This window comes from Staurois parvus, unplaced genomic scaffold, assembly GCF_062004578.1.
Source record: "Staurois parvus isolate SC_StPar_1 unplaced genomic scaffold, SC_StPar_1.0 ptg000261l, whole genome shotgun sequence".
Taxonomy (NCBI): Eukaryota; Metazoa; Chordata; class Amphibia; order Anura; family Ranidae; genus Staurois; species Staurois parvus.
Window position 1 is genome coordinate 1,736,119 of NW_028318057.1, and position 18,213 is coordinate 1,754,331.

At 43.1% G+C, this 18,213-nt stretch overlaps 1 protein-coding gene across 2 annotated transcripts in view; it reads left to right on the forward strand.

The window, feature by feature from the left end:
- The window catches only part of FRS3 (fibroblast growth factor receptor substrate 3), a 40,918-nt gene that overhangs the window by 15,050 nt on the left and 7,655 nt on the right, over nt 1-18,213 (forward strand). Inside the window, exons 5-7 of one of the 2 annotated variants that reach the window (XM_089681169.1) lie at nt 2,638-2,799; nt 7,348-7,410; nt 16,189-16,340. In XM_089681169.1, coding sequence (XP_089537295.1) covers nt 2,638-2,799; nt 7,348-7,410; nt 16,189-16,340 — 377 coding nt within the window. The remainder of the gene's footprint in view (nt 1-2,637; nt 2,800-7,347; nt 7,411-16,188; nt 16,341-18,213) is intronic. The other variant, XM_089681170.1, reaches the window with a different exon arrangement.

Below are 18,213 nucleotides of genomic sequence, written 5' to 3' on the forward strand. Positions count from 1 at the left end.
AAAGTAAGACTATAATTCAAAATAACTGTTGAAAAGTATCACTTTATTTTATACAAAAGCTAAAAACAACATATACAAATGTGCTGTTCCTTAACCACTTCCCGTCTGGTCCATGTATATAAACAGTCTGATGGTGGCAGTGCAGGGACACAGTGGAATTCCGATCGTTGTATGGGACCTCTGTGTGAGGTCCCAATCATGTGATCATTGATTGGCCAATCAGTGATCACATGAGTACTAAGCAAGCTGTCACTTCCTGACATTGTTTACTATGTGTGAAATCTGTGAATGATCACAGAGGTCACATGGTACAAGGCTTAACCACAGCCTTGTACCATGTGACAAGCTGTGACCAATCACAGCTCACACACTATTTCTCAATGGCTGCAAGAATGCAGCCAGAGAGAAGGAGAAAAGAGCCTTTATGGGTGTAAAAGCAATCCGTGTAAAAAAAAAAAAAATCTTCATAACCCCCCACAAGTAGTACAGTGTCACCATGGTGACACTGTACTGCTAGGGTGACAGCATGTAAAAAAAAAAAAAAACATAATATAAAAAAATTAAATATAAATGTTTAAAAAAAATTTTTTAAATTATAATTTTTGGTTATAAACTAATTTGGATTATTATTATTTTTTTTTTACCAAAAAGATAACTGAATAAATTTTGGCCAAGATTTATAAAGAAAGATGCTAAATTTTATAAGAAAAACACTTTTTCAAAATTTTTGGACTTTCATTTATAGCAAAAAAAATAAAAATCCCAGTGGTGAATAAATACCACCAAAATAAAGCTTTATCTGTCTCAAACAAATGCTAAAAAATTCATATGGGTCAGTGTTGCATGACTGTGCAATTGTCATTCAAAGTGTGATAGCGCTGAAAGCTGAAAATTGGCCTGTAGAGGACGGGGGTAAAAGTGTCCGGCCTGGAAGTGGTTAACCTCCTTGGCGGTATGATTATTTCCGATTTTTTTTGTGCTGAAAGCGGTACCATTTTTTTGCATGGAAATATGTAGTTTTTTATTGTAGGCTGTAATTTTTAGGAATAACTCACTGAAATCTGTCCGAACAAGAGTCTAGTAAACATTCCGGATATGATAAAACTTGAAACACGAAATCATAAATTATAATTTAATAAATAATCATAAAAAATAATATAATAATATATTTAATTTAATAATATAATCAAACCAAAAACACTGAAATTTGAAATACAGAGGCAAATTTGCACATCACTGAGCAAAGTCGCAAAATCGTTTTCAGTGTCTGATGACGAATTTCCCCACAAATCATCACTCAATTCTGCAAGTGGTTCTGATTTACTATCGCTGTTCTCTAACCGGTCTAAAACTGCTTTTGACAAAAAGGGACGCTTTTTGGACGCCATGGACTTTTCTAAGTTTCCAGGCAGAAAGAACAGTCAAAATGCAGGCAGGGCACAGGACAAAGCAGTAGGGACAAAATATATGTGAAATGCATTGAAACAGCAATGTTTTACTATATAATAATCATTTTAAAAAAAATGACATTTTTAAAAAATTTCAAATTTGGCGCCCGTACGTCCCGACATCACAGGGACCGGAACACGGAAGCCGGATGCCGGCATTGGCCGGAGGAGATGGCCGGGCACGCTGCAGGGGACACATCGCGGGAGCGAAGGACAAGGTAAGTGCTGCAGGGACTCCCTGAGCAACGCCGCATGGTAAGCCCGAGTGTAGCTCGGGGTTACCGCTCTTGGTACTGAAATTTTACCCCGAGCTACACTCGGGAATACCGCCAAGGAGGTAAAAGAGAAGTATGGGATTTTATTTATTTCCCTAATTATACTCTCCTAGGTGAATTCAGCATGGGTCCAATGCTCTAAGTGTGAGAACTCAGAAGTCACATGACTGCTGATCAATGAGTTTTCACAGCCGCTCTGAGCAGAGAGCGGGACTGTCACCATTGTCTGCTCAGCCTCAACCCTCCCCCCCCCCCCCTTCCCATGTTTCAAAGCCTGGACTGATCGAGTGATGCTAACTGACAGAGGGCTTCAGCCTGCTGTCAGCTGAAAACGGGTCACAGGAGTGCAGAACGAACTGCACTACTGTGATCCACAGGAGAAGTACAGCCAAAATCACTTTGGCTGTACTTCTCCTTTAAGACCATACTACTTAAAAAAAAAATAGAGCTGTACATGTGATTCTTGAACGTTCAGTGTTTTACTTTTATAATTGTCATAGTATTAACCACATAATCTATTGATCATACTGAAAATCACTAAGACAATGTTTGTTTGTGCAAAATAAAATAAAGTGATACTTTACCAGTCATTTTGTATTCTCGTACCCTATTTTTTGCTAAAATTTGGTTATGATTTTTATTTATAAGCAGATACATCAGCAGCAAGAGTGACAATGCTGCAGTGATTTCACTACAGGGGGGAGACTGTTGTCATCCTATCAAGGGAAGTGTCTATCCAAATGTTCTACCTGCAGGATCAACACATATTTACAGATTCAAAGCCCAGTTTTGCTGGTATGGGCAGCCTGTGTCACATGTTATTTTGAAGTTTGATTATTGCTCTATTCAAATGATTTCTGGGGATCATTATGTTGCGTTTGCTTACTCTTTGTCCACTTTTTTCCTTTCCCAAGGAATATTTGCATTTAAATGCACCCGGGCTGAAGAAATATTCAACCTCCTGCAGGAACTTATGCAGCGAAACAGCATCAGTGTAGTAGAGGAGCCAGTTATGATAACCAGAACAGGACATCCAGTGGAAATGGACATGCCTCGTACCCCCCAGACCCCTGGAGGTGAGCCAGATTAGCGACAAATACAGTTACATGTGTTTTATTGTGATATTTATAACCAGCCACAGATGTATGGGCAGTTCTAAAATAAAAACTTTCAGAACTAATGAGGGCCACTAACTTTTGCAGAGAAGTGTGTAAACAGGGTTTTAACATTTACTGAAAGTTTAAAAAAAAAAAAAAAAAAACAAACAGTCAGAATGGTCATTAGTTTAGCTTGGCTTACATTTCTCTAGTCATCTTCCAGAACGGCACACCTGAGAGAGATGACTACCTCCACCTGACAGGAAACACAGTCAAAGAACAACAGAGTTTAAATTCCCCACCCTTCCCTCCACTAGCCAGTTTTTGATTGTGTTTCCCTGGCAGCGAAACGTTTTTTCTTTTTTGGAGACCTAAGTTCTGGGGCTGGAATGTCCCCCCCTGGGGGGGTTAAACAGCTCAGCTGAGCCAGGGAAGGTAGGCTGTGAACCGGGCACAGGGGAGGTATGCCTGGTGTTCCGGTGATGGGTGCCCTTCCTCCCTCATTCGTGGCAGCGGGGAGGCGGACCAGAATAGGACCAGGCAACGAGGTTCCTATCTCACGGGTGCCGTGGAAACACTGGCTGAGAATGCGGCGTGCGCCTGTAGGTGGGCAGGGCGGCCATGGTGAAGTCTGCCATTAGCTATGCTAGGGCCGGTAGGCAGCCCGCCAGAGATCCCAGGGTCCGTGGGTGCAGGAACGGAAGCGAGAGCGAGGCTATGTACCAAGCCTCATTCTCAGTTGTATTTTCAGGTAGGGCGGGACTTCCGCCGTAAAGATGGTGGCATCGGTTGGCATTCCCTTCCTCATGAGACTGGTGAGTAGCCTCCAGGAATCACCACTAGGAGTGTGAACCCAGGAGCCTGGCAAAGGTGTCGCAGTCCCGAGGGGCCCTGTTGGGGATGGAATGTGAGGTAGTGGCTGCAGCCAGCGAGAAGACCACGGCTGGTGGGGTAGAGGAGGGAGGCAGAGCTCTTACCCTCTCCCCTACAGGTGTACCTAGGTCCTAATTGGGGCCCCTTGTCTGTCTCTCCTTAGAGCCATGTGGAACCGCCCAAGAGAGCACCCACAAGACACCTAAGGTTGAAGCCCCCCCTCCGCTGCAAACAGTGTGGTTATTGCAATGACCATGTCAGACCTTTTTGTTACAAATGTATCCACAAGTTGTCTCTAGGAAAGGGTCATCTTCCCAGGAGGGGACTTGAACGGGGAAGAAGTGGGGGCGGTTTGGGTCCATCATCCTCTCAGGTCACAGAGGAGGAAGACCTAGAGGAGGGCAATGTCTCTGACCAAAGCTCCCCAGAAAAGGGGGAAGAATTGGAAGGTGCTAGCCATACTAGCGAGGAATCCAGACCGGATGGACCCCTTTTTTGCAGTGGAAGATATGGAGGGACTCCTAAGGGCTATTATGCCTCAAAGGACATCCCAGAACCACCAAAGCAGGTCTCAGCCCAAGATAAGATGCAGGCTAGGGAGCTACCTGTGCCCCAAACTCTTAAAGATATTGTCTTGAGAGAGTGGGAGGATCCCGAGAGAGAGAGAGAGGTTTTAAAAATACAGACCTAGAAAAAGCCTTTGGGGAAGAGGAGGAAGAGAAATTCCCCAAGACCCCCAAGCTAGACGCTGCGTTATCACAAGTGTCTCTGACCTGTCCTTTGAGGATTCAGATAACATCAGGGATCAGATGGACCTGTAGGTCTGAGATGCTGTTGCGTAGAGCCTGGGATGCCTATGCTGCTACTATGTCCCCAGCCCTGGCATCCGCTTGCAATGCTAGGAATACTGATGTAAAGATTTAGGAAGGACTCACCCAAAAAATGAGCCAACCAGGGAAGGCAGAAAGGGAGTTTCTTTTTTTCCGGCTCCAAACCCACCAGTAAGGACCTTAAATAACATAGATCTCAGGGTGGGCGAAAGGCTGTATAGGTTCCTCCAACAAGAGAAAGGTAGAGGGTCTCTTGGGAGGTATCAGGAATTTAGCAGATCAGGAGGTATTTGTCCCTGTGCCAATGGACCAGCTTTTCCAGAAATTTTATTCCTATGTCTTCGTGGTCCTGAAGTCTTTGGGTTAATTCCGCTTGATTATAAACCTAAGAGTATTGAACAGTTTCCTGCTTCAAAAAGTTCCATATGGAAAGTATTTACAGTGCACGAAAACATCTGCTCAAGGGAGTTTTTATGGCCACGGGGGACCTCAGGGACGCCTATTTCTACATTCCCATCATCCCAAAATACTAATCCTTCTTACAGTTCGCCATTTTCACAGAACAGGGGGTCAGTCATTGGCAGTTCCGAGCCCTCCCTTTTGGGCTGGAGGCATGTCTGAGAATATTCACCAAGGTCTTCGCTGAGGTAGTAGTGTTTTTACACTTTCAGGGGATTTCCCTCATCCCTTACCTAGACAATCTGATGAGTCTTTGGGGTGGATTTTCAATCGGGAGAAGTCCTCATGTAGTGGACTCCAGAGTCTTTTCACCCCAAGAGAAAGTGAGTGCTGTCTCCAGGTTAATATCGTTTCCAGATTGCTCCCGGAGGCACATCATGAGAGTCCTAGGACTCATGACAGCCTGTATTCTGGCCATGGAGTGGGCATAGCTACATTTCAAGGAGCTTCAATTCTTCCTTCTATCTTCTTGGAACAGTAAAATCCTTGCTGAGGTGGTGGCTCAGACCCCAAAATCTGGGGGAAGGAAGACCATGGGTGCAGTGGGACCAAGTTTGGGTAACCACGGACGCAAGCAAGTGGGGCTGGGGAGCTCATCTAGAGGACCAACAAGCCCAGGGCCTGTAGGAGCCACACCTAAGGGGGACCTCCTCCAATTGCAGGGAGCTGCTGGCAGTAGGTCAGGCCTTGAAGTCCTTCAAAGACAGGATCGGGGGGAAAAGAAGTCCAGGTTCTGTCAGACAATATGATCAAGCAGGGGTGGATAAAGGTATAGCAGTAAGCACCCTAAAGGTGTATGTGGTGGCCTTATCAGTCTTTTTGGATTGAAGACTCATGTCATAGCCCCAAGTTAAGAGGTTTCTGTGGGCCAGGGAAAAGATGACCCCCCCCCCCCCATTAAGTTACATCATTTTCTAGCTTGGGATCTGACCTTAGTGTTAGAGGCTTTAACCAAGCCACCGTTTGAGCCAGTGGCACAGGTTTCTGTTAGGGTTTTATCTTTTTAAGTTAGCTTTTCTCTTAGCCATCACAATGGCAAGGAGGATAGGTGACCTTCAGAGCCTGTCTATCAAGGAACCCTCTCTGGTGGTATTAGAGGACAGAGTAGTGCTTAGACAGGATCCTCTTTATTTGCCCAAGGTGGACTCACAGTTTCATAGGACACAGGAGATTGTCCTATCTTATGTCAAAACCTTAGGAATGGGAGGGAAAAGAGTTTTTTTTTTTTTTTTTTTTCTTTTCATTTTTTAGATGTCAGACGGTGTTTACTGACATATTTGGATAGAGTAGGTGACTTCAGGAATTTGAGTCACCTTCTAATTTTTGTTCAGTGGCCTGAGGAAGGGAAAACCAGCATCTAAGCCAACAATAGCTAGATGGATCAGGCAAACCATCTCCTTAGCTTATGAGCAATCAGGGGTTTCAGTTCCTTTACACCTGAGGGCTCACTCTACAAGATCACTGTCAACCTCTTGGGTGGAGAAGGCCGGAGCGTCGATTGAACAGATCTGTCGAGCAGCCACATGGACAAGCCAGGACACTTTCGTGAGACACTACAGGGTAAAGTTGTTGTCACCTCAGAACCTGGCATTCGGCAGGAAAGTATTACAGGCAGTGGTCCTGCCTTAAAGCGGACTTTCAGTCGCACTGTGAAAAAATAAAAGTCGGCAGCTACAAAAACTGTAGCTGCTGACTTTTAAAAAACAGCCACTCACCTGTCCCATGATCCTGCAGTGTCCTCCCTGCAGGCCATATTATCAGCTGTCTGGTGTTTCAGGCACCCACTCAGTGTTGGCACCCGGCTGTGACAGCTTGCGGCTGCACAGCCGGGTGCCAACTGCGCATGTGCGAGTAGCGCTGTGCTTCCTGAATGGTCCCGTAGTCTTCTGGGACCTGTCACGTGTCCCTGAAGACTACAGGGAGGGAGGGTAGGAGGACCACCTCTGCTTCCGATCGCCTAGGCGATCGCAGTGGAAGTGGGAGCAGGCACCTGTCAATTTCTGATACCTGCTCCCCAAAGGTGCCAATCCTTAATGGGGAGCGGGGGACCAGTCTTTAAAGCAGAACTTCCCATTTTGGGTGGAGCTCCGCTTTAAGGTAGGCCTGAATTACTTGGTTCTCGTCTCAGGTGTGCTGTCCTGGAAGATGACTAGAGAAATGTACCAGTTACACTTACTAGTAATGGTGTTTCTGGGAAATCTTCCAGGACAGCAGTTCTACTTCCCACCCGTGTCTGGTGTTGGTTAAGTCAAGGCAGATTACCTTTCATGCAGCAGGGTGCGGGAATACTCTTGCATGACTGAGGAGTCGAAGGGAAGGGCGGGGAATTTAAACTCTGTTGTTCTTTGATTGTGTTTCCTGTCAGGTGTTGCTAGTCATCTCTCTCAGGTGTGCCGTCCTGGAAGATTTCCCAGAAACACCGTTACTGGTAAGTGTAACTGGCACTTTTCCTGCTCATGTCTGCTGCCCAGCTCCTCTCAAGCTGCCTTCAGAAGCTCTGTACTTCTTTAGATGGGTTAATGCATGACATGTTTCCTGCCTTCCCACAATGCAGTGCTTAGTGAGTGGCCAGTCTAAACGCTTTCACAAGGTAAGTGGAGGCATTTGCTTTGCAACTTTGCAGATTCAAAATTTGTCTAAACGTTTTATGGAAGCTGCAGTGGGGATCAGGGAGATGGACAAGAAAGATAAGAATAGCAGAGAGTGTCTGCCTTCTAGTTTTTCTGTATCAGATTTTTAATTTTGTCTGTCCCTGTCTGTGTGTCCCCATTTTGGTAGATTTCACCTTCTGATCTTACATAAATTGAAGAAGAATCTTCAAAATAGGCAAAATCATTACATTTTGTATACCTCAGGTTTAATTTTGTATAGTAAGAGTTTTAGTGCAGTTTTCCAGATGTAAGGAGGGTAACTGTTTGGTCCAAATTGTGGCATAAGGTGTGGACATATATTTTAAATTAGTTTTACAAATAAATACTTCTGAATGCATTACAAGCTATTACATCTTTAGAAATAGAATATTGTACATATTTTACTCCTGTGCATAAGTTTGTGTTACATTATGATCGAAACAGACTAACCCAAACGGTCATAGCACAAAAGAAAAAATAAAGGTGTTTTCCTCTTACAGAAACTGTTCAGTTGTGTTTTTGATGTTTATGTGTGAATATCAGTGAGTGCTGCAGTCAGGATTTGTTACTTTCTCACCTTTATTTAATTTGATTAATTTACCAAGCGTGGCTTAAGCACAATATTATGTCAACCCCTGTATATGCCCTTTTTCATTTTAGGGGATAAGTGCACTTCAGAGAACCTATGCTTATCCTGTTTGCCTCTTTAAACTAAATTAACAGATCCCACCCTCCTCTCCAGAGATGCATATTTACCTCGATCCAGTGGCCGCGGCCTCCGAGATTTACACCTGCAAAGTCCTCTGTTTCCTGGACACATCTGCACAGGAGAGCCCCATAGAAGTCCACGGGGCTCGTCTCCCCATGCCAGGACACCAAGGACTTGCAGCGCAGAATGTAACTAATCCCCAGAGGCCATGACTGTTGGATTGAGGTAAGTTTGTATTTTGGAGGGGGGGGGGAGTGATGGGATCTGTTAGGTCAGCTTGAAGAGGCAGCAAGCAGGATAAGCGCACTTTCTAAAATCGGTCATGTTAGCAGGAAATATGGTTGCATTACATCTGCAATTAACAGCTGTTGAAAAATTTTGCTGTCTAAAGATTCTGTGGCCAACATGTATGAGTTGTGGGGTTTTCTTTTGGGGGGGGGGGGTTTATATATAAATTTCATCTTATTAGGTTGATGTTTTATCAGCCGCATGGGTCACTCTTGCTTCTTGCTTCAACACCCCTTCCCCATTCTCCAGTTGATAAGTAAGGTCCTTTTGGAAAAGCACTCCGATCAGATCCACCTGTCGGTTTTCAGGTGGATGTGAATGAAAACTAAATGTTTAGTGAGTTGATGGCTAGAAACAGAAAAAGGTCTGCATTCCTTTCAGCTTTTTCAGACCTAAAGGGATATGGATAAAAAGCATGCAAACATATGTACATCCTATTTACGTATAGACTTAACATGGGTCCGTTCCAAGTTACAGAAAAAAACTGAATGGACAAATTTCTGGTTTCTATGCAGAGCTGAACCAGATTTTGCACACTGCAGTTTTAGTAAATCTCTCCCAATGTGTCCCTCTTGAAGACCTAGTGCTCCCAAATTGGGCTTTTACTTGTTCAGATTGGTTTAGATGATGTGCTGATTTTGACTCTGCAAGTTTTTTGCTACAGAACAAATCCTCCACAGTTAGCATTTCATTGTATAACGATATTAGGCTTTTTTTTTTCAGATTTGGTTTTGTCATGGAAATCATAATGAAATCTAATAGTGCTCTCTGAAACACCTAAACATGACTTAATAAGGGTATTTTTTTTTTCGCTGTCATAGCATAAAAGCAGGGAGATAAAAGATTTAGTGCAGCCAATTAGGAAAGGGGGGATGATGTATCTGTGGTTGACCTACTAAAAAGAATAGTCTACTCATTTAGTAAAGTGAATGCTTGGTGAGATAAATGAGATAAACATCCTTTTCATGCAGTGTGAGTATTCCAGGAGATAGGATTCCCTTGGGACTCCATAAAGAGCAGACACCCTTTTTCCTTCTTTCTTTGAACCCCTACTTTTTATTTTCTTAATGTATTTCTAAATACTGCCCCTCTGCCAGCTCTTCCTCCACTTTTGGACACTTTTCTTCCCCCTCCAGCTATCTATCCCTCCCTCCTATCCCAACCCAAGCTACTCCCCCTCAATTCATACTGTGGATCACACACATTTCTGATTCCGTAATATTTTTGCTCAGAGTGGAGCTGAGAACTAAGCGATCAGCGGTCTTTAATTGCTCAGCTCTCTGTGTAGAGGCAGTGGGGGACAGCTGTAGCATCATATCAATGCTGCAGTCAGCTAGGTGAATGTGTGTTTGTTATTTTAATTTTCCAATGTGCTTGCAACAATTCATTTTTTTTTTCCCTTGCATGTAATTGGGTATTCAAAGCGTGTAATTGGGCATTCAAAGCGAACACAGGTTTACCTTGGTTACTATCATTCACTTTGCAAAGAAAACATACACATATCCAAATAAACATTCCCTTTCTAAAGGAACAGGATCTCCTAAATGAACACCATTATATCCAAGCAAATATCTAATGGTAGTTGATATCTTAATTGTACAGTACAGGATCCTCTGTGTACATATTGGGAACTGTACCCAGATTAGCAGCAGAGCCAGCTTGTAATGTTTGCTTCGGGCACTGGATTCAGCGTTGGGTGCTCACCTTGGCATGTGATGTTATGAGTGCAGAAAGCCACAGAGTAATATACAGGTCCATGGCCATGGTCTATTCCTATCCCACCCAGAACCAAAAGACCACTTTGGGGTTATATCCACTGTGATGATTAAAGTTTGGTTCACTCTGGGAACCTTCAGCATGGACAAGGTTAAATGTGGTTTTCCTGTATTTATGGCCAACTTCTATTTTTGCATGCTGGATGTTGTTCACATTTAACTTTTTTAAATTTGATGGGTTCCCACTCAGAATGATGACATAGTTGTAACATCTTCTGTCTGGTGCGCATCCACCTGCCATTTCCGCCGAGAATGCAAGGAGCATGTTAGTTGATCTCCCGACTGCCTTGCCTCCAGTGACACAGCTAGCAGGACTTTGGTCAGTGCCTGTGTTTTTAGAGTGGCTCATTTTCAGAACACACAGATACCCTCTTGATCCGCAACCATTTTGTGAGTACCCCTGAGGGGATCCCCTCATTTACAAATGGTGGAGATTAGGTGCAGAGGACCTGAGAAAAAAGGGCCTGAGGAAAACAAGTGAAACACTCAGGGTGATTGCTGTTTTCCTGCACCAAAGCAAGGTTGTCTGTTAACACAGCTCTCTTTTTCTAATTCTAGCTCCTTCTCAGGCCCACAACTAACAGTCTATCTTACTAAGGCAGATTTCACTGCAACTATGCCTAATTTCTTCAGGAAAACTTTGCCCTTCTAGAAGCTTTGGGCTCCAGGGCCTTAAAAGCACTCTTCTCCCTCTAAACCTCCTAACTTCTTTGAAGAAGATATTGAGGAAGGAGAGGTGGATGCAGATGAGGATACTGCAGAGGAAATCTCACCTTAAGCTTTTTTAGGAGACACAAACGGCTTCACACCATGTGCTTTCTACTGTGTGCTCACTTACTGATGTGTGTGTACTAGCCTTTGCCTAGCAGAACCAGAATTTTTTCAGCCTAAACAAGCTCCTTTGGGCACTAAATGGTTGAAGAAGTCTAGAAAGACTTTTCCTGTGCACATGCAAATTACCTGTGCTTTGCATGAGGATTGGCCAAATCTTGAAAATGTGTTCCTTCCTCCAAAACCACTTGCTAAGTTCTATCCTATGGAAAAGGAGTTGGGGAAAAAAAACAAAAACAGTTAGTTACAGTAGTGGATCGTGCCTTTTCTGTTTTCAACAAGCTGCTCACTGTTCCTGTTGAGGACGTTCCCTTCTATAAGGATTCTGTTGATAAATGATTAGAATGCCTTTTGAAAGCAAGCTTTGCTCTTGTTGATCCTGCGTTACAACTGGCCATTGCGGCTATGTCTGTTTGTCAAACAGTCGCTAACAGGTCTGGGCAAATGAATAGAGAACACAATCCTGTCTTTGAGATCCCTATTCTGCTGGAGCAACTGCAGTGCATGCCCTCAGTGCTGCTTTTTTTTTGGAATGGAATGTTTTGGTGAATCCCTTGATAAATTTACATCTTTCAAGGAGGTTAAAGCATGGAAACTGCTTTCACCCACAAAAAACAGCCTAACCCTACTGCTACCATGGCTACTACCTCCTTTCATTCCACTCGGGCATCTTTCTCTAAGTCAAAAAGCTCAATCTGATTAGCAGGCAATATTTTTGCGAATATGATTTATGGAATATGCCTAGGGAAATGTTTTCCTTCCCCGGAAAATTATTGCTACTTTGAGGTCAACCCTTGTTTTCTGTGGGCCTGTTTGCTGCTGGTTGCTTTGTTTTTGCCCACCCCTCAGTTTATTGCTCACAGACAATCCATGGTCTAAGACTACAAATAATTTGCCCTATACTGTACAATTAAGTTGATGGGAATTTTGATTTTCCTGTAAATGCCATATCTTTTAGTACAGTTCAGTCACAGGTCCCTCCCCTCTGTCTCCTTTTGATTGTTATAAGCAAGTGGGGTTATATGAAAAGTGCACTGGTGATTTTCCCAGCAATTCTTTTTCCAGTGTTCATTCACCTGAATGTAGCTGCATATAACCCATGGTCTAGAGCAGCAATGGGCAAACTGCGGGCCGTATACGGCCCGGCGGACCTTTTAATCCGGCCCGCGGAGCTAGGCTCCCGCTAGGCTCCTCTCACAGTCCGCCCTGAAGACCGGTGTAGCATGAAAATCTGTCTCCTGTGAGGATCTGTCCCCCTCGACATATCTGCGCATGTGCCGGAGATCGCCGATCGGCTGCTAATGCCTGAAACTGGCACATGCGCAGATACGTCGAGGGGGACAGATCCTCATAGGAGACAGATTTTCATGCTACACCGGAACGAAGCAGGAACACGGCGAGAGGAACGCGCGGAGCAAAGGTAAGTGAATTGACACAGGGGGGACTTGGGGACTTACTATGGGGGATGAATTAATATGGGGAATGAATTACTATAGGGGGGATGAATTACTATATGGGGGAGGAATTACTATAGGGGGGAGGAATTACTATGGGGGATGAATTACTATATGGGGGATGAATTACTATGGGGGGGATGAATTACTATGGGGGGGATGAATTACTATGGGGGGGATGAATTACTATGGGGGGGATGAATTACTATATGGGGGATGAATTACTATGGGGGATGAATTACTATAGGGGATGAATTACTATATGGGGGATGAATTACTATGGGGGATGAATTACTATATGGGGGATGAATTACTATGCTTACTATGGGGGAATATTACTATACTTACTATGGATGACACATACACATCATTCATTTACTCTTGGTCCGGCCCCCGGGTCCAATATATGAACCCATTGCGGCCCTCAAGTCAAAAAGTTTGCCCACCCCTGGTCTAGAGCTACAATTTCTGTGTCCTGTACTGTACTGAAATGGATTTTACAGGTAGTCCAGATTCCCTTGCTTCACGCAGACTTTTACAGTTGCTATCTGGGTGGTGGTAGAAAGCTGTGACATGAGAGGGTGCTGTAGGCTCTCTGTCAGGGCTTGACAAACTTGCTCTGGTTAGGAGCCAGCTAGAAAAGTTAGGAGGCAGGTTTTATTTTTTTAGCTTGGCATGGGTTGTCAGCGCATGGGGCAAGGTAACTTTTGGGCGACAAGCTTCGCGCAATGCGATCTGCCCCTTGACAGCCACAGCAAAACCACATCATGTTTTAGGTGCCATTGAAAATAATGGCACTTGAACCTGCATTTTGCGATTAGAGTGATTCTGTCACGATCCCAAAATGCCCAGGTGTGAATGGAGCCACCCTAGTTCACACATATGCGTTTTCAAACTTGCAGATTCACATGATAGGCTAGATATTATTTTTTCCTATTGAGGTGATTCACATGTATTTTGTTTTGAGTGCTATTACGGAAAGGGTCCTGTGTGGGTTTGTAGTGGTGTGTTCCAGACTCGCAAGTGAGTAGCAAGAGTAGAGTGACATGCGGAGATGAGTGTTCATAGGATTGTTATTGACTGGCATTTTTGCATTGAAGCCAATAGTATGCCATTTTTCATTGAAGTCAGTGGGAGGCAGTGTGTGAACCCAGGCGCCAGGACACAATTTCTAGTCGCCATGACGACTTGGCACCTGGGATTTGTCGAACCCTGCTGTATGCACAGGTACTGTAAGATGGGATAGCAGATTGAGTCACTTTAAATAAATTTGTAGAAGTCTAATAATTTAAATGCTTTTTATTTAGAGTAAACCCCACTTTCGGTTAAAACAACATATACAATTGATGCACAGACCATTTTGTATTCAAATACCATTTTGTATTAAAATGGCCTTTCTACTTCAGTCTGTAGCTAGTCATGATTTTCTGTAAATAATAAAAAAAGGCAACATTGGATATGTATTGTGCACAGTTTGCCTACAGAACAACCCCAAAAAATGTCATGTTCTTGTGATTCACTTACTGCTTTCCTAAGCACTTTTCCCTGTGACTGATTCTGTGTTAAAGTGATATTAAACCCTCTGTTGTTTTAAGAACTTTTAATCATTTACTTTTATTCCTTGGCCGTTTCCCATTTCAGGGTGGCTCCTTTCCATTGCAGCATCTTATGGAGCCAATCTTGCATACAGGAACTAGAGTTTGCCTCCCTCTACTGTGTGCATCATATAAAACACACAGTCCCATAGCTTAGAATGGCAAGGCATTTCCCTGTTTATCCCCTCTCCCTTCTCCAAGTTAACTGACTGGAGTTTGCACTCTCCACTGTTGACTCTTTCCTGCAAAAACAAATTCAGGGAAGTTGCACTGGGAGAGCAGGAGCTAGCAGCATTGAATGTTGTAAATTTATGAGTGCTTAGGTAAGAATTTTAATGGTGTACTCGGGAATGGTTGTTTTACTATGCTAATGTGTTAAGTTATAAAACTTTGAGGGTTTAAAACAACCTTTTCGTGCAATATGTTTTTATAACATTTTCAGAATTAGGTTTGACAGACCTAATGATATAGAATCGAAATGATCAAAATGTTAGCATAAACAAATCTTGCATAGAAAAGTGGCTGAACAAAGCAATCAAAACGGAAGTGGCCCAGAGCATAGAGACAAGAGATAACAACATAAAGGGAATAATATTTGAGTAGGAGATGTTCCCCTGTTCTGGGAGGTGAAGGAAGCAGTATATTATGCAACCTAAGACAGAAGGGAAAAGGCTCGGGCTCAGACTGCAACACCCCCAGTCCAGTACCCCCTCACCCTCAGTGAGGGCCCATGCGGGGGAGAAAAAAGCCTAAAGGATAAGTTCACCTTTTAACAAAAAATAATAAATGCACATTTTCTGCAGGTAAAAAAATGTGCATTTACTATTTTTTGTTGTACGACTCCTGCAAAGCTGTCTCTGTGCTTGTACCTTGTACAGGCAAGCAGATACACACACTGACAGGGTGAATCAATGAACTACCACAGTTCTCAACAGTGCCCTAGTAGTTAGTTGAGAGCTACAAGCCAACAGCCGCAAAGGCTGTTGGAACTTATAGTTTTCCCATTCACAGAATACTGTGAATGAGTGACGTGATGGGCTGGAAAACCCCACACAGCCACAATTTTTTTTAATTTTTTTTTTAAACTCGTGACAGCTAGAGAGGAGAAGATGTCCCGCTAGCTGTCAAAGCAGGGGAGTGGGGGCCAGTCCTTTTGTAACATGTTACACCCTTCATATAGGTGTATCATGTTACTGTCTTATCTACAGTACAAAGTCTGGTAGAAATCTGCAGTACTGAAAGCGGAACTTCACTACATCTGAATACCACAGACCGAAAACGCTGGTTGATTCATTTTTTAATATTCAAAGCAAACTCACCCATCCATCCATGTCTCCATGCTTTCATTTTGCTGAGAAATCACGTTTAAAAACACTCCCCTAGTATTTCTAGCTGTGGCCATCTTGAGTAAGGGCAGAATATTAATTTAGTATTTCCTGAATCCATATGCCCTTAGCCCAGGAGTACTTAAAACCCCTCCTCCCCTCCTGAAAACTCCTGGGATTTAAATATGATTTACTTTCTTATCTATTTACTAATGCTAACAGGATAGGGATTGAAAATAGTCAATCCTTGCACTGGAGCTGGGCCTGGAGATGTATGTGCGTGCACGCACACACACACACACTCTTTTTATTTAATCAAAAACACTTTTTGTTTTGTTTTACATAGTCCACTGACTGGCTCATTAGCATTGTGAGGAGCAGGATGTGTTTCCAAGCTATGAAATGTTTTTGTAATTGATTTCACTGCTTCTGAGCTATTTCAGGGCAGCAGATGAAGTGTAAAGTTTAATTTTTACCTGGTTATAAAAATACTTTTTGCTTTTTTTTTTTTTTTTTTTTTTTTACTGAACATAAATAGATATGTAAAACAAAGCCTTGCATTCCCCTGATGATTTTTTAAATTATTTTTTTAACTGAAGCTTTAGGATACACAGGTTTTCCCAATGGGTTTCAGCATTTTCCTCGAGATGGACCATCTTACCCTTCTGTACGCCACCCATCAATGGGAAATCTCAGACACCCTTCTGTTGGAGAAGAATCTACACATGGCTTGATTACACCAGATGATCAGGTACCATTAGTTTGACAAAATTGTATACTTGTGTTTTAAAGGGTTCAAACCTGTACCCAGAACTGAACATGCTGAATGGAAAAAAGTCATCTGCACAAATTAAACAGAACTAAAGTTGACTTTTTGGTTGGTGGGCTCTTGCCATGCAAGAATGCAAAGCATAATTTCACATTATGGCACTGTAAGGGATACTGAATACCTGTATCCAGTGGCAGCAGAGATGACCAGTTCAGTACAAATGTATTGCAGCTGATCTGAACAGGGCCTGACTAGAACTTGGGAACAAGGGGAGCAGATATGGAGTTGCAGGGAACTGGATGCAAGGTACAGGAAAAGACAGGAATCGGAATAATCAGCAAGCAGGTATATGACTAACAGGCAAAACACTGAGGCACTGATGCAAATAAAGGTAGGGGGTATATACCTTCCCAGCATCCAACATTGTTGGATACCTAATTACTGGTATCTGCTGGGAGACACCCACTGGTGGCCTTCGGAACTGCGGCCTTCAGCTTTGGGAACCACGGTGTCGCAAGCAGGTGATCCAGATCCTGAAATACATATTTGCCTCCTAAAAAGAGTCCCCTCCCCCCACAGTGCAACATCTGTAATCTTTCTTTATGCTTTGTTCCCAGAATTTAACAGTGAAACAGAAGATGTTCACTTTTATTTGTATGTCATAGTGTTCCATTTTGAACCTTTTGTACTTGGTAAATTTAGTTGAAGTGAGACAAAACAAAAAGGGATTATTTTCTTTAAAAATGATCTCTAGTTACTTAGTAAATCTACAGAAGCTTTTGCTTAAATTGAAAGTTGACAGCATAAATAAACATCCATTAGGTGACAGCTACTCCTTTGTGACTCCAAAGTTGGTAGCCTTGCATTGCATTCCATCTTGTGATGACTGCAGTAAGGAAGAACTTTAAAGTGGTTGTAAAGCTGAAATATTTTTTTTTACCTTAATGCATTCCCTGCATTAAAGAAAAAAAAATGTTTCAGTATGTGTATCACCCCTTTACCCACCTTATACTTACATGAGCCCAGTCTTGATCCAGCACTGTTCCCTTCTGTAATGGCTCACTCCTCTCTCCCTGCTTTCAGAGGCTTTGTCCCCCATTGCTGTCAGTCAAATCCTGTGATGAGGGAATGGGGGACGAGGCAGAGCCTTGCTGTCTGTGTCTATGTACATAGACGCAGGCAGCACAGCTCGGGTTTAAGTTCGCAGGTGTGCCACAACACTGAGAAGAGGAGGAGCCAGGAGCACCAGCTGGGGACCTGAAGAGAGGAGGATTTTGTAATACCATTGCTCAAAGCAGGTAAGTAGAACATGTTTGTTATTTTAATAGAAAAACAAAAGCTGACTTTTCAAACACTTTAAAGTCTAAGTTTACTTACAAAAAAAACAAGATAAGCATAGGGTGATATGTCCCTTTTTACTTCTTTTTTCTAGTTTAAAGAAATTTTCTGTCCCCCGATGCCTCTCAACCACCACCGCCATATTCTTCCTTTTGTGGTGCGGGTAATAAAACCGAAGAGCTGTCACAGGCTCTCATCAATAGTGCCCTACTATTCCTGCCTTTTTCCACCTAGCTCCTTCATTCATTATTATGATTTCTACAAATGAAATAGGATCTATATGAATGAAGGATGGGTGGATGTTTGTAAGGGTCACCCCCTCCTTCCATAAATCATGTTTCATTTATATAAGCTGTTGTAACAGCTTCTGTAGTTTTATAGATGCAGTGGATGCAGGAGATCAGTGTGGAGGGTATAGTTGGGGGTAATATGTTTAAGAGAGAAATGCAGAGGGTCTGACAGCAGATAGCACATTCAGGAGATGAGAACAGAGAGTATAATGGGTGGAAATATATGC